Source organism: Bactrocera oleae, chromosome 5 (assembly GCF_042242935.1).
Source record: "Bactrocera oleae isolate idBacOlea1 chromosome 5, idBacOlea1, whole genome shotgun sequence".
In the NCBI taxonomy this organism is placed as follows: Eukaryota; Metazoa; Arthropoda; class Insecta; order Diptera; family Tephritidae; genus Bactrocera; species Bactrocera oleae.
In genome coordinates, this window is record NC_091539.1 from 20,305,398 (window position 1) to 20,319,421 (window position 14,024).

The 14,024-nt window shown below is 43.1% G+C and overlaps 2 protein-coding genes across 2 annotated transcripts; both read left to right on the forward strand.

The window, feature by feature from the left end:
- The first annotated feature begins 6,794 nt into the window (after nt 1-6,794).
- Nucleotides 6,795-7,907, forward strand: LOC118681401 (uncharacterized). The gene has a single exon (XM_036365763.2). The coding sequence runs from the start codon at nt 6,795-6,797 to the stop codon at nt 7,905-7,907; it is 1,113 nt and encodes a 370-aa protein (XP_036221656.2).
- A 4,216-nt stretch (nt 7,908-12,123) lies between these two features.
- LOC106625127 (uncharacterized) lies at nt 12,124-12,744 on the forward strand. Its single transcript, XM_014244938.3, has one exon. It carries the CDS (start codon nt 12,124-12,126, stop codon nt 12,742-12,744), a length of 621 nt encoding a protein of 206 aa, XP_014100413.3.
- The last annotated feature ends 1,280 nt before the right edge of the window (nt 12,745-14,024 follow it).

The window sequence follows — 14,024 nt, forward strand, 5'->3', positions numbered from 1 at the left end:
TTTACAAATATTTATTCCTACATTATTTTTTCACTTAGATACTCTAATAAATTTATTTTCACATTATGCTATTTTTCTTTCAATTTGTAATTTTCCATGTTTGTAGGCTAACGGAATTAAATTGTATAATTTACATTTATTATTAACGATAGGGTATTTATATATTGTGATTATCGCATTCACATCGCAGTACATACATACGTGGATATCCGAATATTCTAATATATTTATGACAGGAACATCAAAAATTTCATTTGAAATCAATTCGTGAATATTGTTCAAGTTTAAAGTTCCAGAGTAAAAATTTCCATTTCTAGCAAAACTAATTGTATTTGTAATTGTTTCTAACTCTTTGTAAACTTCTCTGATTACAAATTCTTCTACAACAGATTTCGGATCTAATTTTTCTAATAATTTTTCTAACTGAGAGTTAATCTTCCTTTGTTTGTTATTGTTTTCAATTAAGTAATTTAAGCCTGTTCTTATTTCTATTAAATCGTCATGGTCTGGTGTTCCTGTGACGAATTTTATAATTGAGCCTAAAAAAGGACAAGAATATCCTCTTCTTCGGATTTGCATTATACCTGTTCCTCATTATATTTTCGTACGGTGTAAGTATAGTCGTTAAATTGGCTACATGGTACAAAAATTGTGTCTTCAAATAAATACACTATGTCTGTCTCAGTCAAAACAAATTTTCTATTACTGAGTTCAGTCACTAAATCTGCAAAAGAGGAGTAAATTGTAAATAATATAATACCGCTGTACATGCTGTAGCCTGTCTTCGAATGCTGTCTTTATGGATAATTTTTCCTCTGTCAGTTAGAATGGTTGCACCGCGATCTTCTTTTACAGTATGTTTACTATATTTATTGCCACTTTTATTCCGTCTGTCCGTTCGGGAATAAATTATATCTACTGACTTATATGTGATTGTCTTTCTACCTTTATTGTGATGATTTAATACTCTTTTCTTGATTTTTGAGTAAAATATCTTCTATTTCTAGATACTTGTCCCGATTGAAAAATACGTCTTCCGGTTTGTATCCTGTAGTTGAATGGATAGTTTTATTGTACTGTCGTACCGCGCTAAACAATTCTTCGCCAGGAGTTGTTTTGTTTTCGCTAGCTAAACTTGTCGAAATTTCGATTAGCGTACTGTGAACTCGTTCAACTTGACCCATTGTAAAAATCTAAGCTAAGCTTATACAATGACTTGACCGTTCGTTGTTGAATGGTGTATTGGAGTCAATGCATGTGTAATTTGAAGTCTGTTATACACTGCCTTCGTTACGTTTCCTACGAACACATTTTCGTTATTAGTCATAAGATGTTTGGCGTTGGGGTACACTTGAGATAATATTTCCTCTATGTACTCATGACAATTTAGTTTGTTTTCTAGTTGTCGTAAGTAACAATATTTTGAGTACTTATCAATAGAGCTGATGTACATTATGTTGTTCATGTGAAATATATCCATCTGTATGTATTCCCCTACTTTTGTTGGAATTGGAGATTTTCCTATAGGTTGTTTGTTTGGATGTCTTTCATACTTGTGTTGTAAACAAATTTCACATTTTATTGTTTCTGTTCTACACATTTCCTTCACGTTGGGCCAAAAATGTGTAAGTAAAATTTCTTGTGTGTTATTTTTGTAATTGCGGTGAGCACGTCTGTGTGGCTTTACTACTAGTTCCTTTTGTTCATGTTTGAATGTCATCTTTGACATGAAATAATATTTCCTCGTCTATTTTTAAAGCGTTCGTGACAGTTGGTCTTGCACCTTCTTTTAATTTTTCTATTAAGTAATTCTTGTCTTTGTAGTGGATTGTATGACGTACTCTATTTGGAAAAATTGTTTTCGTTGATACGCCTACGTTGGCTTGATCATAAATAGGTACAATTTGATTTTTAAATGAATAAAGGTGAACTTTCTGCTGAATGTTTAGAACAATCAGTAGTCGCATTTATTTGTTGTCTTGATAAATCGTCTGCTACAACATTTTGGTGTCCTGGTTTATAAACAAGTTTTGCTCCATATTCTTCAATTAAATTTTTCCACCTTTTTAATTTCGTATTCAGATTCTTGTCTGATATTGAATATATGAGGGACTCATGGTCTGTGTAAATAGTTAAATTTTTTTTAAGTGACCAAACTATGGCTAATAGTTCTTTTTCATTTGTGCTATAATTCTGTTCAGTATCATTTAATGTTCTTGAAATGAAGGCAATTGGTTGTTTATTATGAGATAGGACTGCCCCAATATCAAAATTACTTGCATCAGTAGTTAAATCAAATGGTTTCGAGAAATTTGGTTGAAAGAGTTCTGTTTGTTCCTGAAGTGCTATTTTTATTTTTTGCAGTGCATCCAGTGCTGCCTCGTCTAATTTTATGTCTACTTCGGAGCTCTGATTTTTTCTTATCATTCCTTGATCTTCTCTTAAATGAGTAGTTAAGGGTTTAGTGATAGATGCAAAATTCCTAATAAATTTTCTATAATAACTAGCTAATCCTAAAAATGACCTTAGTTCTTTAAGCGTTTTTGGAACTGGGAAATTTTTTATTGTTTCAATCTTGTTTGATCCATAGTAATCCTGTTATGCTTATTGATGTGGCCAAGATACTCCACTGAGTCTTGAAAAAAATGTGACTTTTCGTCGGAAATTTTCATATTGGCTTTATGTAGTGCATTTATTATAGTTGAAACGTGTTCAATATGTTCTTTGGGTGAGGAAGAGAATATTAATACATCGTCTATGTATACATATGCAAATTTACCAATATATTCTCGTAAGATATCGTCTAAATCACCGTTGAAAGTTTGAAGGTGCGTTTTTCAACCCAAACGGATATCGGATTCCTTTATTAAAATTTGATGGAATCCTGATTCTAAATCTATAGCTGAAAATACTTTTGCTTTTCCTAAATTTTGGATAGTCATATTTACATCAGATATTGGATATCTATCTGTGATTGTCTGAGCATTAATTTTTTGGAAATCAACTACCATTCTCCTTTTTGGCTTACCTTGTTCGTCAGTGACTTTTTTTGGAACAGTCCATATGGGTGAATTATATGGGCTTTTACTTGGTTTAATAATTCCATTTTGTAATAACTCGCTAATTTCTTTAGTCACAAAGTCGTTATCCGCAATGGGATATGGATATTGTTTTGTCCATATTAGTTCCTCTGTCTGGGTCCTAATTGTCGCCTGAATAGTTGTAGTGAAAGGAATATTTTCACTTATTTGAACGTTTTTTATCATTAGTTTTCTAATGTCTTCTTCGTATTGAGGGTTATTGATAGTAAAATTAATTTTTTGTTCTACGTTATGGGTCACTTCCTTCTGGTACTTTAAACTATAATCAAATAAATTCAGTTCTGCTTTAAGAGTTCTAAGTCCCTGTTCTCCTAATATCATATCGAATTCATTTAGCTTATCTATTTCATAATATACTAAATCATATCCATATGTCCCAATCACTTTTTTTGAATTAATGACTGAAAAGCCATGTAAAGTTTTTGTTTTAAAAGGAATAATTTGTATTGACTTACCGATTTTACATTTGTCGAAACCATTTAATAATTATATTAAGTTGAATGTGTTAATCCACATTTTGTTTTGATACAAGGCAACCCGTTTTTTTGCCTAAAAAAGTACTCCGTGTCTCAAAATGTTCATCGTAGTCTGCTTGTGCGGTTTGATTGATGCGTTGCATGTTTTGTTGATGGAAGTTTTGTGACGAGACGTTCCTATCTCTTTTGAATGAATTTTGTTGGTGAGGTGGATTCCTTGGTTGATTGAAGTAATAAGTTGGCCTCTGATACTGCTGCGAACTGTCCACTTCCATTAGTTCTGGTGCAAGTTGTTGTTGCGGTTGATATTTCCTCTGTACTCTGACGTTTGGTCTGTATTGATGATGTTGTCTGTCCTCTCTATGTGAATAAACTTGGCCTTCGCTGAAGCGAGGATTATATTTCCTTTTATCATCAGGTTGATGGAATCGTTGTTGCTCGTTCCTCCTTGGCAGGTTAGAATGTATCTCGAATTGGCGATTCACATTGTCGTGGTAAATAGTACTAGCTACTGCGTAAGCTGTTTCCAAATCTTTAGGGTTATAACTATACAATGACCCACTTATATATTTGCTATTTAACCATAGGATGAAGGTCCTTACTTAGCAGGAAGCCCTGGTTTGCATAGTCTTTCATAGAACCACTGTTTTGGTTTTCGGACATCTTAATTCTTGATAATGAATTCGGCTAAGGTTTTCCTTCCTTGTACGATCTTTTTCATTTCCTCTAAAAGGACGTATAGTGGCCTTTGGCCCGCAAACGTGTAATCCAATCTATTTATTATGGAATAAAAATTCATCTTCGTGTTGTGCTTTGTAAGAATATCTGCTGCTGCTCCTGTTATTTTTGTGCGTACTATACCAAGTGCACTGTAGTATCTAGGGTGGTTGGTGAATCCTTTTATACCATCCATAAAGGTCCATACTTGCGATCTCCAGCATCTATATTGATCTTTGTTTCCATCGAACCGTGGAAGTGCTTTGAATAATTCCAGGTCAATTTCCATGGGGTCGTTTATGTGCAAGCGTATTGCTTCGTGTTCATAGATAAAATGATCCGAAACTCCTCTCTTTGCCTTTCGAGAGAGCTCATGAACTTTCAGTGCTGCCAAAAAAAACCACGAGTTCACGAGCTACTGAACAGATGACAACCAAAACAATGAACTACTACTAAGAATCCCGCAGAAATAAATTGCGAAATCAGTGGGTAATTTGTGAGATCAGATTTTTTGTTAACTTTTACGTATATTTGTAATCTTTATTTAAAGAGTTTTAATATATTTAAATAAGCGGGTATTTTCTCGCAAAGTATTGTTTTGCTTAGCAGTACCAATTGTCAACGTATTATTACTTATTTTGGTTAGAATTCCCAGCAAATGTTATGTAAACTTTGACTTCCGAATAAATTATCAAAAGATATTTGTTTATTGAGTATATAAAAAGGAAATAAGAATCATGTTAAGCTTATTTAAAACTTGTAAGTGTGAAATATTAAAATATTTTGTTAAATTTAATTTAAAAAGTAAATTTTGAAAATCTTTTGTGATCAAAATATACACGTACATATATTTAGACATCATATAGGATATCTAGCTTGTTAAACTAATTTTATTTATGTATATTTTACTGTAAAATGGAAACCGAAAAATACCCAAGAAATACATTAAAAAATCTCAAAACGTATTTTTTTCACTAGTGGCACCATTGTCAAATGTTATAAAAAATGTGGACTTTTACAGCGCTCTCTCGATTCAAAGAGTTTCGGATCATATTATCCATGTTCGTGTTGATCTACCATCGATACTCCTTTAAACGATTGGCTTGATTCAATCGATGATAGTCGATTTTGCATCTCAATGCTTTGCTGCTGCAAAGTTTGAGTTAGTACGTCGATGTGTGCGCGTAGTTGTGCCATTTCTGATGTCATCGTAACTGATTCTGATTTTCTACAACTGCAGTGGATTTTTGCCCTTTTTCCCTTCCGGAAGTTCTTGAGGTGCTCCAGTTTTAAATGGTTCCTCAGAATTCTGTTTTTGTTCCAATTTTTCAGGAACCTGATATGTCTTTCTTTAAGACCGTGCATTTTGGTTTTTTAAGTATTATATTTCAAAGACTGGCTGGAAAGCAAGTTGATTTGCTATCCCGGTTGAGCCCCCAGTTAAAAATTAATAATATTGGGTTTATTATTTTTATTTATTTATTGAGTTCAATATATCCACCTTTACGTTTGATGGCAATACTAAGACTAAAATACATTAGGTTTGCTTACAACTATTTGTACTATCGACAGAACATTCATGTTGTTCTGTTGTGTTCTTATTTTAAGCTGATAAATATATTTGGATAAGTTCTTATCTGTTATTGATAATTACAATACAATATTATGTGTATATGTCATGAGACATGTTTTTATGTTTACAGCTGATAAGGATTTGTTGATGTATTTAGGTTCGTGAGTTTGGGATGTAGAGCAGGTTCGCCTCCACGCGGTGCATCCTGGGTAACGCTAAATGACCTGCGGCCTTCACGGCCTTTATAACTCCTACGGATTTGACCTTTGCTCGACACGGACTTAGCTTGGACTATTAGATGGATCGGTTTGAACCCTGGGCTGGTGGTCGTGGTATTCTGTCACCTGAGTATGTAGGGGTGACACCCTGCAGAAATGGCTGATGGGCTAATACCAAGGCCGCCTCCGTCCCGTTAAAACCATGGCAGGCCTCAGAGTACGTTCCCCTCCTGTCATCATTAAGTTGGTGTGGTAGGTGTTTGTTGAGATGACTCCTTCTTTGCGCAGGTCGGCTCTGAACGCACTGCCTCATAAGGGCGTGCGTCAACCCCCGCCTTGGCCTCGTAACCGAGAAAACCTTGGGACCATTTAAAGGCGACTACCTTTCCAGGAGACGGATAGCGACTCTGAGTGGGGACCCAATTACAATGAATACAAAACAACAACAACAAAACTTAAACAAGGACGAGGGAGGAAGCGGGTCGAAATCGACCTCTTCAAAAGTGGTCAGTTCCCTTGGGGGGCATCCCCACCGATGGGGACGAAACCGTCTCCGCCGAAGGGTGAGAAGAACGGGGGTGACCGGCTTACCATCGCTAGGGGCGGTAACGTGGGGGGAGTGGGCAGGAATCTGCCGACGGACACCTTAGGCAGGGCAGAAGTGCGCGGCGGAATCGCCAGCACTAGCAGAGGAACCTCTGTTAAGTACATGGGGGGCGCGGGGCCCTCAGTGAAAGCTAAGGGCTCCGGGGGGAAACGCCAGACTACAGCTAAAAAGCTGAAGTCGGACCGTCGGCTGGCTACCAAGATTTTGGAGCGCTACGGTGGCAAGCAGGCTGACCAGGAAACTGATCAGCATGCTAGCACACTGGAGTGGGCCAAAAGGGTGCTAAGCGACGTCAATGTCGGGAAAGGGGTTCCGAGCGTACTCCCCGCGTCGATGAAGCGACAGAGGTCGCAGGAGGGGGAATCCTCCCTCGGTAAGAAGCCTCGAGTCGGAGCGGCACCGATGTTTAGCGAAATCGCTAAACTCGCCAGCTCAATTGAGCTCGGGGTATACGACAGCAGCAGGGGAGATGGAGCCATCTCCCATGAAGAGTGGAAGCGGGTAGCGGCTGCTATCTCCGCAGTGTTCATGAAGGTGGTCAGGGGTAGCCCTGGACCACCCCCTAGATGTGAAAGTGCCGGGTGGAATCTCGGCTTACACAAACTTGTAAGGTGTGCCGACGAACGGTCGGCATTCCTTTATAAGGAGGCGGTAGCCAGGGTGGGGGAAGTATGGAAGGGAGCAAGGCTCGAGGCGGTGGCCAAATCGGATCTTCCGATGCGACCTCGTGCTCGTGTCTGGCTTCCGACCGAACCCTCCACCCCGACCGAAATTGAAGAGATATTGCGGTACTGCAATCCATCTTTTCCCACCCAGGACTGGAAGGTGGTTAGGCTGGAGAGGACCGAGGAACCATATCGGCAAGCGCTGATACTCCTAAATAAGGAGTCCCTCGCTCCTCTCAGCAGTGCAAAGGGGGCCATAAGCTATGGCTTCGAGAGGGTCGTCCTCAGGATTCTCCCAAATGAAGCCAGGGCTGATGGCGAGTCACCACCAGCTGAGGTGCAAGAGAGTGGGAGAGCGACCCACTCTAAAATGGATATCGACCCCATCCTCTCGGATACGGTGAGCACGGGGGGCGGATCGTCAGTCGATGATGGATCCGTTTTCAGTCTCGACCGTCTGTTTGAGGCTGCTGGGGTCGATAGTACGGATGAAGGTGCGGATCTCGCACTGCTGGAGAGGAGTTTGGAGGATGAGGATCCTCCAAATTAACCTCCAGCACTCGAAGGTGGCCTCCGCCGATCTAGTGCTTCGTCTAGGACGGGACGAAGCCGACGTTGTCCTTATCCAGGAACCGTGGCTGAGCAGCAACGGTATCTCTAGTCTAAGGACAAAGAGCCACAAGCTCCTGGCCGCAAACAGTACAGGTAGAACCAGAGCCTGCTTGTTAATCAGAAACGAGCTTAACGTTTTTCTTTTACATAAGTTCAGCAACGAGGACGTCGTCGCTGCTAGACTGGAGGACAGCGCTGGAGAACTCTGGCTGTTCTCAGCCTACATGACGCACGACGACGAGGTGGAGCCACCTCCGAACCTGCTGAGAGGAGCCCTGGCAGAGGCCAGGCGCAAAGGAGCCGGTGTCTTAATAGGCTCGGATGCAAATTCAAGGCACACCGTCTGGGGGAGCTCGGACATTAACACAAGATGTGAGTCACTCTTTGATTTTATTTGTAGAGCAGATCTTTCTATTTGTAATAGGGGGAACAGCCCTACTTTTGTTACTGCTAGCAGGGCGGAAGTCCTTGACATTATGCTAGCCTCTAGAGAAATCGCTCCCTTGATTTCGGAATGGAGGGTTCTAGACGACCATTCATTCTCGGATCATAGATATATTGGTTTCAGCTTGAAAGCCTCATGCCCGGAACTCAAAACCTATAGAAATTTTAGGAATACCAACTGGGTCCGGTACTGCAGGATCAGCTCTGCCACCCGCACCCGACAGGGATTCGATCCTATCGGCGGATGCGGTTGATGAGCTCGTCGAGATTTTCAGCTCTGTTAGTAGAACAACTCTTGACAGCTCCTGTCCTCTGAGAACTCAGAAAATCAAAGGGAAACCCCTTGGTGGACTTCGGAGCTAACGGAGATCAGATCTTCGAGCAGAAGACTGTTCAACAAAGCCCGTAGAAGCGGCTCTGGCGACGACTGGGCGTTGTACAAGGCCGGACTGGCCATCTACAAGTCCGAGTTGAAGAAAGCCAAGAGAGTTTCTTGGAGAGCCTTCTGCGGTAGTGTAGAGGGCTGTCATGAGTCCTCACGATTTAGGCGCATTCTTGCAAAAAACCCTACTCCAGTGGGGTATCTAAAAAATGCAGATAGTAATTGGACAACGAGTAGCGAGGAGTCGTTGAAACTACTCCTGGATGCTCATTTTCCACTAAATCACTCTGCTGAAGAAGTATCACTGGGGGAGCTGCAGGAGGGCTGTACAGCCTTTTTGGACCTTCTGGACGATCGTCACCTTACTTGGGCGCGGAAATCCTTCAAGCCCTTTAAGTCCCCGGGGCCCGATGGCATTATTCCTGCGCAATTGCAGCGCACGATCAAGATGTCATTGAGCTGGCTGGCCCCTATCTACGCGAACTGCGTCAGATTAGGCCATGTCCAAAGGTCTGGAGACAGGTTAAGGTTGCTTTCATTCCGAAGGCCGGCAAAAGCTCTCACGTCTGTGCGAAAGATTTCAGACCCATCAGCCTATCCTCGTTTTTGTTGAAAACACTGGAGAGGCTTATGGATCTGTACATTAGGAGCAGAATACCGAGGGGTAAACTGTTACGGGCGCAGCATGCATATATCAAGGGCAAGTCAGTCGACACTGCTTTGCATGATGTAGTGTCATGGCTGGAGATAGCTCTCAAGCACAAGGAATTTGCTGTGGGCACCTTCCTCGACATCGAGGGGGCCTTCAACAATGTGCGACCAGAGGCAGTGGTTAAAGCCCTCGAAAAGTTTGAGGTGGAATCTAACCTCAAGCACCTTATTTTTAGTCTTCTTTGCGACAGAACTGTCGCAGCGGAGTGGGGTGGTGCCAAGGCCACCAGAAAAGTGAATAGGGGAACTCCGCAGGGGGGAGTACTCTCCCCACTGCTCTGGATAATGGTGGTTAACGACCTACTTATAGAACTCGAGACGCAAGGCTGTCGGGTGACAGCATACGCTGACGATGTGGTTCTTATGGTTAAGGGAAAGTTCCTGAATACCGTTTACGAGCTCACCGAAGGGTACCTGAACGTGGTATCTAGGTGGGCGAATAGAAGCGGCCTAGCCGTCAACCCAAGTAAAACCGAATTGGTTGTATTTACCAGGAGGTATAAGATACCAAATGTGCCTCTCCCTTCCTTCGGGGGTTCACTTCTTCAGCATGCTGAGAAAGTGAAATACCTAGGGCTCATCCTCGATAGCAAACTTTCCTGGAGGCCAAATATAGAGGAGAGAGTTAAGAAGGCTTCGGTCGCCTTATACTGCTGCAAAGGGGCTATTGGGAAAAGGTGGGGACTCTCACCTAAGGTGGTGTTCTGGCTCTACGAAACCGTAGTTAAGCCAATAATGTTCTATGGTGTGTTCGTCTGGTGGAGGGCGCTCGAGAGGACCACACTGGCTAAAAAGCTTGAAAGGGTCCAAAGAGCGGCGCTCATCGGAATCTCCGGTGCACTGCGGACCACACCGACACTAGCTCTTAATGCTATTTTAAACATAGCACCTGTGGACATTGCCGGTAGGTGCATTGCCGCGAAGTGTGCTCTAAGGCTCAGGGAAGCTGGGCTTTTGAAGAGGTCCGAACAAGGGCACTCCGAAATTCTTTCCTCCTTCAGCGGCATCCCGGAAAATATAGATCACTGCGTCACTGTAGCCACTCGAGGCGGTTCCTTCTCCGCTCATATCCCAACCAGGGACATGTGGGTGGGAAGAAGCCGTAGGAGAAGAGGCGCGGTGAGCTTTTTCACGGATGGATCGAGGCTAGGAGGGAAGGTTGGAGGGGGGGTTTTTCTGTAACGAGCTCTCCGTCAGTCTTAGCTTCAGGCTACCGGATCACTGTAGTGTTTTTCAGGCGGAAGTGGCTGCTATTAAGGCGGCGGTAGAAGTACTGCTGCATAGTGCAGCCTTGTTTGTAGAAGTGAGCATTCACTCTGATAGTAGGGCAGCAATACTAGCTTTGAGCGCGCGTACCGTGCAATCAAAGCTACTCAAGGAGTATCTGTCCTCTTTAGAGGTAGCGTCTGGCTATTTCAACATCAGGCTCGTTTGGGTACCTGGTCACAGCGGAATCGCTGGAAACTGCAAAGCCGATGAGCAAGCCAGGGGGGGGCACCTTTGCCCCGCTCTCATCGGAATGGGATCGGGTTGGATCTCCGTTAGCGTCCTGCGCTCTAACTTTGGATCAATGGACCTCGCGTGCACTCAGCAGACGTTGTTCGACGACTAGGTCCTGTGCGACCGCGAAATCCTTCTGGCCAAGAGTGGATCGCAGGAGGTCGGGGGAACTTCTCGCCCTGAGCAAAGTGCATCTAGCCGCTATTGTAGGAGTTCTCACTGGACACTGTCCAATGGGCACTCATGCGGTACGGCTTGGTGTACTACCCGATGCCAGTTGCCAAAGTTGTATGGAGGAGGGCGAGGTGGAATCATCCCAGCACTTTCTCCTCCAATGTCCGGCATTCGCTAGGCTGCGATTGAAATATCTCGGCAATCACACGTTTGGCGGTCCTGAATACCTATCCGTAATGGATATTGGCCGTCTTAACAAGTTTGTAGTCAGCACAAGACGTCTTGTCGACTTGTAAGGGTCTTTTGATCCGGACTATAGGAGCCGTAGGTATCACAACGGACTGGCGTCTTAAGCTGTCCAAGTGGGATCCCTTCTGGGATCGACCTCCTAACCTAACCTAACCTAGGTTCGTGAGTATGATAAGAAATGTTATTACTCGTGCGTATGCCTTTGGAGAAGCATCAGTGCAGCGAGTGGCACGAGTTCTTTGCGATCCCGGATCACAGGTTAGCTTTGTGCCGGATCGTCTAGTAAACTGTTTGCAGCTGTATCGGCGAAAATGTGATGTGAGGATAAAAGGTGCAGGTGCTACCATCAATACTCGAGTGAAATGCAGCGTTACGTTCACTCTTAGATCAGCAACAACTAACTGCGAAATGCGAATTGATGCCTTGGTTTTATCGTCCATTACTTCTCCGACTCCAGCAGTGAGTATTGACATGAACCAATGGCCATATTTGAGAGTCATAGATTTGGCGGACAACCGGTGAAGTCATCGGTGGTGGACCAGACGAACCTTTCGCCCAGCGTACCCGCTTAGGATGGGTGGTGTTTGATCCAGCAGCAGTGACCCTTCCTGCAAAGGAATCATTGCTCACACTCACCACTTCGCTAGACAGGGAGGACCACCGGTTGGAGGAACTGGTGTCCAACTTTTGGCAAATGAAGGAAATCGCAGTGGTTGACTTTCTGCCAGAGAATGAATGTGGGCAGATTTTCGAGACCACTCATAGCCGTACCTTAGACGGCTGTTATATCGTACACTTACCTTTGCGACGAAAGGCAACGGAATTAGGCGACTATTACGCACTGGCATTACGGAAATTCTATAAACTAGAGCGTCGCATGGTTGCGGATCCACTCCTTAAGGAAAACTACATTTCATTTATGAGGGAGTATGCAGCACTCGGACATATGGAACTAGTACAACCACCTTACGGTCATATTAATTGCTACTACATCCCTCATCATGCGGTCACAACGAAGTTCCGCGTGGTGTTCAACGTTTCGGCACCTACCAGTACTGGAATCTCACTGAACAATGTTCAACTGGTAGGTCCAAGATCTCAGGATTCGCCGAGTAGTATACTTTTACGTTTTCGTCGGTATCGAGTGGCGATAACTGCGGACATAGAGAAGATGTTCAGGCAAGTGTTGGTTGCATCTGAACATCGCGACTATCAACGAATTATATGGCGAGAGCCTCCTGAAGACGAGATCCGGGTGTATCGCATGAAGACCATCACATATGGCTTGGGATGCAGTCCTTACAATGCAGTATGAACCCTACAACAATGTGCTTATGATAACTCCGCTGTGGTTCCCGAAATACAACAAGCGACTCGTGCTCGAACTGCGATATTAACCTCGTTTTATGTTGATGACTTCTTACCAAGTTGCGTTACCGAAGCAGTGGAGCTGGCTAAGAACGTGGATGCCATCTTATTTGCGGGACAGTTCACCCTAAGGAAATGGAACTCGAACGATAGTCAGGTGATGATGCGTTTATCTAATGAGCCGTTTTTTTTAGTTATATTTTCAATTCTAATAAAACTTCCGTTTTGGGCTTAAGATAGAACGCACTGAAAGATCAGTTACGCTTTCGCGTCGATCTATGCCAAAGAGTAGAAATTTCAACGAAGCGCCGTGTACTCAGCGAGGTGGCACGACTTTTCGATCCTACTGGATTATTATCGCCTGTTATCGTAACTGTTATCGTAAAAATATTCATTCAGCGACTGTGGTCTAAACTATCGGTCACAGCTTCCGGAACTCAATTAAATTCGCATCGAAAGGTTGATAGGAATGATGCCACGTATTCAGACATAATTTCACGGTCACATGCTTATGCCGCAGTTATTTATGCGAAGACGTCAATCACAAACGGTTCGGTGCGTTTCACACTTCTGACGGCACGCACCAATGTGGCACCACTTAAAACTGCTACTATTCTACACCTAGAACTTGCAGCAGCGCTCCTTTTAGCCAAGACATTCCAGAACGTGCGAGATTCTTTGCCATTAGTTGACGTTCCCTACTATCTGTGGTCGGACTCAGCGATCGTATTGTGTTGGCTGAGGAAGGTACCAGCAACACTTAAACCATTCATATCAAATCGGGTTCGTAGAATACAGGAGCTGACATCCCCCATCCGATAAGATGAAATTCTACAATTGAAGTCGAGTTCAGGTTTGACATCTTCCAGTCGGATAATACCTTTAAATCCATTTACAGACGAGAACCGAACGGGAACGGGAACGGGACGCATCCACGAGGCCTACTTAGGCCATGATCAACGATTCCTGATTATTCCGCCTAAATCAACGCCATTGGTCAAGCTTTTACTAACTCAGGCGCATGAGGTTATACTGCATAGAGGAACGCAACTCATGCTGCATACTCTTCGTCAACGCTTCTGGATTCTGAGTGCCAGGCAAGCAGTAAAGAGTTTCATCCATAACTGCGTTGTATGCCGCTGTCATAGAGGGGAAGTCCTGAAGCAACAAATGGCTTCCTTACCCGGGCAGAGGATCAGAGCAGCAAGGCCGTTCATATCATCTGGA

Excerpts from the sequence above, each read along its gene's own strand:
- LOC118681401 (XM_036365763.2), top strand. The coding sequence starts at position 6,795 with ATGGGGGGCGCGGGGCCCTCAGTGAAAGCTAAGGGCTCCGGGGGGAAA.
- LOC106625127 (XM_014244938.3), top strand. The coding sequence starts at position 12,124 with ATGAAGGAAATCGCAGTGGTTGACTTTCTGCCAGAGAATGAATGTGGG.